The sequence below is a fragment of the Electrona antarctica genome, assembly GCF_951216825.1.
Source record: "Electrona antarctica genome assembly, chromosome: 13".
NCBI lineage: Eukaryota > Metazoa > Chordata > Actinopteri > Myctophiformes > Myctophidae > Electrona > Electrona antarctica.
The window spans coordinates 17,076,805-17,087,961 of NC_136794.1; the positions used below are offsets into that span (position 1 = coordinate 17,076,805).

General features: G+C 45.1%; 1 protein-coding gene across 2 annotated transcripts in view; it reads right to left on the bottom strand.

Annotated features, from left to right (window-relative positions):
* Window positions 1-483: 483 nt before the first annotated feature.
* Window positions 484-11,157, bottom strand: part of LOC306935320 (vang-like protein 1) — a 28,073-nt gene continuing 17,399 nt past the window's right edge. Inside the window, exons 4-9 of one of the 2 annotated variants that reach the window (XM_079518319.1) lie at window positions 9,515-9,943; window positions 8,402-8,577; window positions 7,549-7,682; window positions 5,334-5,484; window positions 4,421-4,655; window positions 484-2,777 (exon numbers count right to left, since the gene is read on the bottom strand). In XM_079518319.1, coding sequence (XP_079374445.1) covers window positions 2,517-2,777; window positions 4,421-4,655; window positions 5,334-5,484; window positions 7,549-7,682; window positions 8,402-8,577; window positions 9,515-9,943 — 1,386 coding nt within the window. In that variant the 3' untranslated portion in view covers window positions 484-2,516. Of the gene's footprint in view, window positions 2,778-4,420; window positions 4,656-5,333; window positions 5,488-7,548; window positions 7,683-8,401; window positions 8,578-9,514; window positions 9,944-11,157 lie in introns of both variants that reach the window. The other variant, XM_079518318.1, reaches the window with a different exon arrangement.

Below are 11,157 nucleotides of genomic sequence, written 5' to 3' on the forward strand. Positions count from 1 at the left end.
TAGTTCACCCAGAATTACTGATTTTCTATCAATTACACACCCGACGAAGCCTTGATTTCACGGAAATGTTTTCGTTTTGTTTTTGTCGCATTCATGAGCCAATAATTTGATGACCAGCGGGAGACTCAAAGAGTCTCCACTAACATAAGTCACTTTTTGGGTGAACTACTCCTTTAAGAGTTAAATAAACACTGACTGGCCTGGGCCATGGCTCAGCGGTCCAGGCACCTTGGCTGGTAATCCAGTCTGGCAGTGTCCCGCGGGTTCGACTCCCGATCCCGACGGCCTTTACTGCATGTCTTCCCCCCATCTCTCTCCCCATTGCCTGTCAGCCTACTGTCTGTCCCTCCATAAAAAATATAAAATAAAGGCGAAAGCCACAAAAAAAACATTAAAAAATAAAAGAAATAAACACTGACTGAGGATAACAATACATTAAATAAAAAGCGTTACTCAAATGTCTTGAAAAGGTCAATACAAATATTTATTTTGTACAAATGTGATTTTGACACAGCTGCTGTGATTTCACAAGTGCCACCTTATAAAAGAACCCAGGGAAAACGTAGGGCTAGCGATTGGTCACCTGGATGACAGTGAAAAGACAGCGATCACTGGTCAGTTTTTCTTTCTCACACTCATGCACGCACACATGCACACACGCACACACACAACCTTGAAAACTGCACGTGCATGCTGAGCACATACATACACACTGTATGTGTGACAGAGGCACGTGTGTGTAGATAAGGAGACATAATGTTCACACGACTATCAACACTATAAAATCCTAACTACTACACATACTGTAAGCGACAATAATAACACTTGTGTAAATATGAATGTACAGCATGACAGGCTAACTAAATAGGGTTTTAAATGCATTGAAGTATAATATTCATACAAATTATTTTCTTCTTTTTTGATTGGTGCCAGGAGAAACACAAAACTATTTCCTAAGGGCTACACTTCCAATTATCAGAGCTAGGTGGCAGTAGTGCGACACTTGACATGACTGTGGCGTCTACACAGATAATACTGACACTAGAAATACTGACACTGGGTTCATCTACATTAAAGAAGCATTACATTCCAACACTTGTTTAAACACTGACACCAGTTCAAATGTCAGCGGCTATTATGACGATAAGAAAGTAGTTTGACTATTGGAAATAAAGACCGCTGAATAATAATCTCTCTTATCGGTCTGATCTTGGGCAGACGACAAGCTCTGCCTGGGATGTATGGAGGTACTTCACTTGGCATACAGGATTTCATTGTCCAGAAATGTGTTTATATTGGATCCATTTCACGAGGAAGGAATTAGGACAGACATATGAGCATATTTTTGTCATTAAGATGACTGAGCAGTAGAAAGGGATCGTTTTGAATGTAAAAAATAATACGTTAAACCACATGAGTCAGATAACCTTCCGCGCCCTTTCTTTCACCAGTGTGTACTGCACAAAAAAGAAAAAAATAATACAGAGACAGATGTGTTCATTAATAATCACTTGGGTCGAGCTACTGTATGTCCATCTGTTCAGGCACACTGTGTTTTTGGGCACAGTCCATGGCCATGGGTGGCCAGTGTTTTGCCAGTCAGTTACAAATATGTTTTATATTATTTACAGTCACAATATGTCCACAGATATAGGGCAGACACACAAGGTAGAACAAGGTAAAAAAAACAACAACAACATAATACAATACACAAATATTGATATAAAAAGGTATGCAGGGATGGAATATGTACACGTATAAATACTATACACAAATTCACAATACATAACAGCTTAGCAGTGTAGTTGTGTGAATAGGACAATGAAGCTGAAATAGAACAGTTTTTCTGATAAGGGGTTTGTTCGTTTCAGAAGGGCAACCAGGGAATTGGAAAATGTCCATGTTGCTATAACAACAATAAAGGAGTGACTGGACACAGCTCAAGACAGACTGTGAGTGCAGCGCATGCGTGTGCACACACACACACACACACACACACACACACACACACACACACACACACACACACACACACACACACACACACACACACACACACACACACACACACACACACACACACACACACACACACACACACACACACACACACCTTCATGTGCTGGCATGCACATGAAAAAGTAAGAACACTAAATTGGGGCCGCCATTTGTAGTGCATAGAGGAATTCTTGAGCTGTATATTCTGGTGAGCATCAGTGCAGAGATCCATGCATGTTTCCTCCCAATTTCCAGCCTCCATTCCATTGTGTGTCCAAGGATGCAGAGAGCACTTCCCTTCACTTTAGCCACAATTATGATAGGTTTGTGTCCAAAGGCGTGTACAGTATGTATGTACAGGCAAATAATTGGAAAGGGGAAAATACAGTAGGTGTAAAACACAAGGTACAAAAAAAATACAAAAAATGCTTCTTCTTTGTATTATTGTTGGAAAAAACAAGTCATGATAGTCATAGAGGTCCAGGTCAGATCAGACCAGCTGTGTGTTGACTGCTCTTTTAAACTGATGTCTCTGACTGGAGCAGCAGTGTAAACTTGTGAGACTTGGGGTCAATGTACTCCTCAGTTATTCGGATGTATGGGATGCTCTTGACGGTGACAGCCAGGCTAAAATCCAGACACCGCAGGAGAAACTCGGTGCCCTCCTTCATGCTACTGGTGACTGATGCCTCGCTAACCAAAGTCCACTGGTCAGCCATCCAGCGCTCCGTACCGTACTGCAGAGTAGGGCCAGGTGCTAGGTAGGCCTCCAGGAAGGCCTAAACACAGACAAACAACCACTGTTATCAACACGTTCACAAAGAACATGCTGTGGAGAGACAATATTAGGATTTAGGTTACTTTAAGTCCTGTAGATTATGACATATTTTGTGTGCAACTACATATTTTATATCTGCAACTGTTCTAGTGTAGACCCTTATGTAAAGTACTGCTGCTACTCTTTTTACGTCACCGTATTACTGCACCTCATGTCTAGATGGCTGCTCATGTACATACCAACATATTTTTGGGGGCTTTTATGGCTTTTATTGATAGATTTACAGTACTGTAGGTTGACAGCAAGATGGGGGGTGACACCCAGCAAAGGTCATCAGGATCGGATCGTGAGTCGAACCCGTGACACGCTGTCAGGCTGTCGGGATTGCCCAGACGGCTACGCCCAGGCCGTTTGACCTGTTTCTATCGTGTGCTCTTTTTCTTATATCCTTCCTCCCTTTCCTAAAATCAACAAATAATGTAGCTTGCACGAAAACATTCTCACACACTTCTTTACACCTATAAACCTGTGATGTGACAATAGATTTGGTCTGTGGTGCTGCTGTGACATAATTCAGCAATAAAATATCCCAACCAATTTGACTACTTGAAACAAATCACATCAGCAGAACGGGGGAGTCGTACCAAAGATGGTTTATGTATGAAGATGGGCCAACTTCATTGGAGCCACTAGAGGCGAAATGGTACACAAAGCCTACAAATGGTCTCCTAAATATAGTAGGCGTGGTTTGCTTCTCCCCGACCTCCACCCTCCCCCCCTGACAACAACACTGTTTCCACACTCAGTCTAGTAGGTGGCGGTAATGCACCATTTAGGTTTGCCAACCGCCATGAAACCCGATAGAAGAAGAAGACAACAACACTGACAAGTCATTTAACAAAGTACATTGAAAACAACTGACAAGGTGTACTTTTGAAATAGTCGTTTTAGTTTCTCGAAGTCCTCCAACAATATAAATTCATGATTTGGATCTATCTCATTAAAAAGTCTCTCCCTAATAGAGTTGTAGAATGGACAATAAAAACTAAATGCTTTTCATTTTCAATTTCCTTTAGATCACACAGACTACATAATCTATCCTCCTCAACCGTGCCTACATATCTGCCTGTCTCAATATGCAAACCAAGTATGCCAGCTCTAATTTGGGCACATAAGGATAATTTCTAATCGTTTTATGTCCATTCATTTCACATTATAATATTCACATATTATCATCTTAAATATGGGGTCAGAGCCCCCTATGTGTTGACCGTGAAATTGCAGATGGACAGAGAGAGGCTTCCAGACTCATCTCAAATCTCGCGAGAGTTTGTTGCTGGGATAAAGAAATGTCATTAACAAAGTAGATTTTCTCCTGATTTGTCTCGCTAAAAGAAGCCATTTTACTATGAATATCTTGTAAATATTGTGTGCCTTGTGATGATTTGGTCCAGTATTTAGTTCAGTGACCATGGAGTTAAGGAATGGTTCAGAAGCTGTGTTCACGTTCACTCTCCCATTGGAAATGAATAGACTCCAACATTCTTCCTGTCTCCTAATAATGTTACCGCCCATCTCACGCAGATACAGGAAGTAAAGCAAAGTTGGCCTCTCTTGCTAATTCTCCTCTTGGGTCGTACTCACCTTTGGGCTCATGTTATTGATGAGACAGAAACCCAGGTGTTTCTGGATGCTCTCCATGCTGTGGCAGTGCTGCCTCCTGGTGGTTCGGAGGTACTTCTGCAGGGCGCGGGCCATGGAAGGGAAGATTGCTAGGGCTGCCTCCCGCACGTCCATGATATCTGAGGGAGATTCACGCTCGTCCTCTTTCTTCATGCGGCGGACATGTGTGAAGGCCTCCTCCACAGCCACCACCAGCCTAACATCCATGCAACACACAACATTCAGTGTCCCGCAAGTTATAAACTCTTAAGACTTAACCTAAGTCCTAATTTATACTTTATGCTTTACGACATCATTTGGCACAAATAACTGATTTGCGTACTGATTTTCATAGATTTTTACCGTTTATGTATTTTAATTGTTTTAGTTCTTGACCCTGTTTTGCATTTTAACTGGATATTGTGTTCAGTTGGTTGTAGTGTGTGATAGTTCTATTAGTCTGTTTGTACTGTATTACTGTACTGTGTTATTGTTGTAATAGTAATCATGCTGCTCTATTGGCCGCTACACACACACCACTTGATCAATGACTTGATCGCCTCCCAGGCAGTTCTCATTGGATAGACCTTGTTTCAGAAACCTCAATATTCAACGTAGCTAGCTTAGCTTTAGGTTGACAAGACGAGCCAGGCTTGCACAGGGCATGGGCATTGATCAAGTGGTGTAGGCAGCGATAGGTCACTCATGGAAAAGAGATTTTAATCTCAAATGACAATTTGAGCTGATTTTGTTATTTTCAGTCGCACAACAAAGTATAAATGAAGCTATACTCTTCAATGGTCACTATGCAATGTCAATGACCCGGCTGCTACCTTCCACTCCTCTCTTTTCCAAATCAACAGACCCTCATTTAAGCATCGTCTCTGTTCCTCACCTGGCCCTACGTTTGCGCATTCTTCTATCATGGTCAGCCTCCTCGTAGTACAGCTCATTGTGGGCACTGTCCTTGCGCTTGGTGGCAGCTGCGGCTGACATCCGTGACTGATTCCCAGTCCCAGGCTGGGCCCCTGCTGTGTTCCCTGAACCTGCTTCATGAAAGCGCACATAGACACAAAGCCTAATTTGTCCTTGGTAGCCCATCGCGTCGTGCATCGAAAATATCTGATCTACAAGCTCACAACGAGGCGCAGTGCGCCACATTGTGTGCTTCTAGATCTGCTATTATCAGTGTGCAACACTGGCATGCAACTAAGTATAAATTAGGCTTAATGGTTATGTCAGCTGGATGGCCCCTGGACATTGATAAATGGGTTTGCGCCTCATTTGGAAAAGAGGAGAACAAAAAGGGTCAGGGGAGGGTAAGCCACTCAAATGTGTTTGGTCCAGCACTAGGTGGTCACAACAATATTGTGAATAATTCGTGGTCAGTGTTTTTGTCTCACCCACCGTTTGAAAGTTTAAGATTTGAGTTATGAGGTATGCTGATTTTATACATATTTGTGGCGCCTTCCAGTGTATCTGTTGCAGTCTCAGAGACCATTAATTACAGTGAAAATAACAGCACTAGCAGTTCTGTGTAATGGTTAAACCGTGGTATCGTGAGGATGGATTAAATATTCATCAATATACACTTACAAGGCCGTAGCTCCAATAAAATGTGTGAATTTGTTAGCTTGTGTGATGTGCACCATCTCAAATGCAGTGGTGTTAGTGGATCAGGGTAAACTGATATATGAATATAGAACAGAATCAGGTCCATATTAGGCATGATTAGAGGATGCATACAGTATGCATTGTAGACCCTGCAGGTGAGGTATATAAATTATGCATCATTAATCTTTGATCTCCATACTTATGTGTGTGTGCGCGCGCACGTGCGTGTGTGCGTGTGTGTGTGTGTGTGAGAGAGAGAGAGAGAGAGAGAGAGTGAGAGAGAAAGAGAGAGGGGGGTGGAACATGAAAGCAAACAACATATTTTAACAGCCGTAATATACTCTAGAGAGTGATCTATACATCAGATTATTCGCTGAGCGTAAACCCTTATACACTCCCCTACACCACCTCCTCACCATGTGCACAAACACACAATAATTTAGGTGAACGTCACCCTGGCCTACATATTCATGTTGCCTAGAGACTGAATGAATGATAGACAGAAAGGTAGACAGAGGAAGGGTGGTGGTGGTGCGGGCAGGCGGGTGGTGGTGAAGTAAAAGGGGAAACATGAAATAATGAAGGACAAAAAGAAGGGGAAAGAGAAAGAGAACGAAGGAGGGAGGTCGAGAGAGAGAGAGAGAGACGCACGCACACACGCACGCACGCACGCACGCACGCACGCACGCACGCACGCACGCACGCACGCACGCACGCACTCACACTTAGAGAGAGAAAGAGCGAGAGACAGAGAGAGAGAGAGATCGGGGAGTAATCCGGAGACGGGGCGAGTGGGAGGGGGAGAGTGAGGGTATGTGAGGAATGAGCTTTACTGTGATGAATTATTGAAGGGTTTGAAATTCCACAGCCCCAGAGGCCTTTCTGCTGGATTTTAGCGGGGGGCTGTAAGGACACCATCTCCCAGACTGCACCTCTCCCATAGATCATTACAACAAACAATGCGAGTTGGCAGGGGTGCGTTTGGTGGGGGGAGGGTGTTTCTGCTGGTGGGGGGATGGTTTGTGGTGGTGCGGTGATGCTCTGGAACCCTTTCAACGAGAGGAAACTGTAGCATCGCTGTGCGTTTGTGAAGCAGCCTCTCTAGTTCACACTAATGTGTGCACGCGTGTGTGCTGTGCAGGCACATACACAGTGCAGTAAGTGTGCTATAGCCAGGGATGCAGTACTGTACATACAGTACATTAAGGCAGAGGAATAGCTGTGCCGTCAACCATGAGATCGGTCTGTTTCCTGTGATAAAGTGCTGTGCCGAGCGGGAGGAACCGTTATAGTTATCAGTACTTACTGTCCAAAAGGTACATTCTCAGTTTATTTTTAAAAGCTGCTCATGAAAGCACGGGGGGAAGAGAGAGAAGGGGCACAACAAGGAGGCGGAAGGAGAGAAGTCATGAATACAAATGAATCATCTGAAAGCGAATCAAAGAAAACAGATGTTGTGTGTAATTTTAATGACGTCCGTTCGCGAGGACACTCACCATCCACGTTGTAGACCTTCAAGCCTGCAAGGTGTTTGGCAGCCCGGTGCTTGGAGGCAGAGAGGAGGGCTGGGTTGTGGAGTGGAAAGTCTTTGTAGTAGTACTCCAGAATGGACAGAGCCGCCTTCTGGATACTGAGACACAGAGAATAAGAAAGACAGAGAGACATAGAGATAGAGAGACATGATGAGACCGATGGTCGAGCATTACAGAAGCAAAAATAAACAAGAAATGGGGTTTAATAATGCCATGGCTCCAATGTGGATCTCAGACTTCATGTGGGCAGACTGTATGGCGTATCTATTATTTGGGCAAGGTTTCAGCCTTAGCCAACTGCCATTCACTTCCATTATAGAAACAAATTGACTGCTTGCTGCCTACTGGCAAAATTGGCATGATAAATCCAGTGGTTTGCGAGATTAGACCCGGACAATCAAACACACACAGACCCATTTGTAGACGGCTTGCCTCCTACAGAACTATCTTACCGAGTAAAAAGTCAAACACAGGATCGGTGCCTGTCTGGGGCATATTCCCATTATGACCTCCCCCCCCCCAAAAAGCTTACCCCCTTCAAGCAAACTGGACAAGGAGACTGAATGATGAGTAACTCAATTACTGCTACCGCCATTCTTCCCTCTGGACATGAGCCTCCAATTACACACATAGAACAACAAGGGAAGGGGGGGCTACTTGGAGCTGCATGCAGTATGTATCCTCCAACAATGTCAAGACGATCTTTCTCATTGTGGCTCCTCATTTTTCACTTCAAAGCACGCACACATGCTTTCTCTAACACTTAAGCCCCCCCTAAACACAAGCGAGCAAGATGGCGTGCATGCGCTGTACCTACCTGAGCTGTCCCACATTGTAGTGGCGCGTCTCTCCGTCCGTGGAGCGCATGATGCGTACGCTGTAGCAAGGCTGCAGGTGCTTGAGCTCCAGCAGCACCACAGCCAGGTAATGAACGAACAGCAGGGAGTCCACCAGGGACACGGCAAACTGGACTATTCCGTGGTAGTCCTCGTCCTGCACAGGTACACAAACGCATACACACCATGCTTGATGCGTTCATATCCTTTTCATTTCAAGGTGGCTTTTTGGTGCCACAAAACACAAGTCATTATTCCGATGGCCCATTATTCCGACGAACCGTTGGTCCGACTGGCCCCATTATAACTAACCCATATCCCTAACCCCACACTAACCTAATGGACGGAATAATCCATGGGATGTCGGAATTGTGAGCAGACCCCGCAGTGTTTATGCCTACAAGCCTGTTCTCAAAGCCAAACTTATCTGACTGTCTGGCACATTGTCCTTAAAATTAGAAACATTCAATGGATTACACAGGATTTCACTCAGTCTTCTCATTTTCAATAGTTCACAATAGCCTCCCGGCCTTCAGTATACACGTGATTGGATTGCGTCTGTATTTGAAGGGTAACAAGGGCAGTTCTCTAGGTATAGGCACAGTCATCAATCATAGGCTATGTAGAAATAGAATGCCATACAGTAAGTGTTACACCTCCAGCCTAGGGGAAAGCTAAGCACAACATGACATTTCGCTCTCCCCCTTGTTTCGCCGGCTCCCAACGACAAACATACAGCACCAGGTTCACAGTCCAAACACACTTAGGGCAGATATCAGGGTGGACATGGCAAAAATAACAAACACAAGAAACAACAACCAGTACAAGACTACCTCCCTACACAACACAGGACAGAAATGTATTAACAAAACATGTTTCCACCCTTAAAACTTCCTGAACTGTCCGCATTTATAAGTTTGCCACACTAAACTGACATTTTACATAACATACATACTGTAGGCACACACACACACACACGCACGCACATTAAGCCGAGAAGACAACAGCACACACTGAGCCAATACAATAACCAAAGGTCATGACAAGAAGTAAAACACTGTACACGTGTGCTCCAAGCCAACACTAACACCCACCTGTGCATCAAGGATGCGGACCCCGTAGAACAGCCAATATGACATGGTGAGCAGGAGTGTGAGTGTGGCAAGGAAGGCGCGATACACACACACTCTGGGCAGGCCGGCGCGGGCTGGCCTCAGGAACAGGGCCCAGACAGCCAGCATGAGGATGAGAAGCTTGAAGGAGATAGAGAGGAAGAGTCCCTCGCAGGCCGCGCCACAGGCCTGCAGCCTGTCGGGCCACAGGACAGCCGGGAGGACCATGAAGGCCAGGGGAGAGGCCAGCACCATCATGGCCATACATACGCCCACGACCAGGGGGGCATAGCGCCGGCAGCCTCGGACCCGGTCCGCCGTGCCCTTCCCTAGGCCCACCACCTCTTCCTGGGACAGACTGAGCTCAGAGGTCCCTGTCACGGCCGTGGTGGTCTCTCCCCAGTTGTCATCCTATTGGAGGGAAGGAAGACGAGAGAAACAAAGGATGGGTTAAGGATACATTTGGCTGTAGTTTATTTATGTTAGAGAATGCTCACACGGAGTTGATATATGTAAGAAAATAAAGGAAAGGGGCTAAAAGGCCATGGAGGCACATTCATAGCAAACTTCAAAGCCGGGTTACAATTGGGAATCGGAATCAGACAACCATTATCCCGTTCTGCCCTCTACACACAAAGATAGACAGTGACTAGAAATCCCCAGGGGTATTTCTTTTCCACAGTGTGTGAATCACGGCCTTTGTGCTATTTCAGGAGGTTTTGATTCTCTTCTTCTTCTTCTGTCTCTTCTGTCTCACTGTGGCAGGCTTTTAAAGTCCGGTGGATCTAATAAAAGATGACAGCATGATCGAGCCATCCAGTAATGGCCATGAAAATAGCCAGGAAATTGTGCACGCACACGCGCACACACACATGCGCACACGCACGCACACATTCACGCACACAATCCCGCACACAGATTCACAACAAAAGATGCTTTGGATGCCCATCATTGCAAATTAGAGTCAAATATATTCTCCCTTGCTGGCAGGGTGAGGTTTCGCATAAAATCTTCTCTGGAAAGCAAGAATGGATTAAAAGCTCTCAAGAAGCTTTCATTCTCTGTCTGTCTGTCTGTCTGTCTGTCTGTCTGTCTGTCTGTCTGTCTGTCTGTCTGCCTGCCTGCCTGCCTGCCAGCCATACAGTATATTCATCTAATTAGTCCCTCCTTTCCTCCCAGTGTCACTGTGCGGTGTTCCCCATGCCAGTCACCGCAACCACCACAGAGAATGGCGATGCTGGGTGAATGATAAGGTCTATACAGTTGATGCTCCATCCTCTAATCACAACTAATAGTCCGTAAAAGCCCCATGTTCGGGCCATATGGACAGGGCTACCTGATGAAGTCATTAGGAAGGAGACCTGCTGTGAGAGCCAAGGGAAGGAAGAAACAATCTAGTTCTTGCAGCTGACTCCTGTTGACTCCTGATTACCCACTGTGCCTGCCTGTGTATGTATGTGTGTGTGTGTGTGTGTGTGTGTGTGTGTGTGTGTGTGTGTGTGTGTGTGTGTGTGTGTGTGTGTGTGTGTGTGTGTGTGTGTGTGTGTGTGTCAGTGTGTGCGTGCGTGCGTGCGTGCATTCCACAGCAGACTATTAATAAGTACCTGCCTATTTTTGTTGAATAG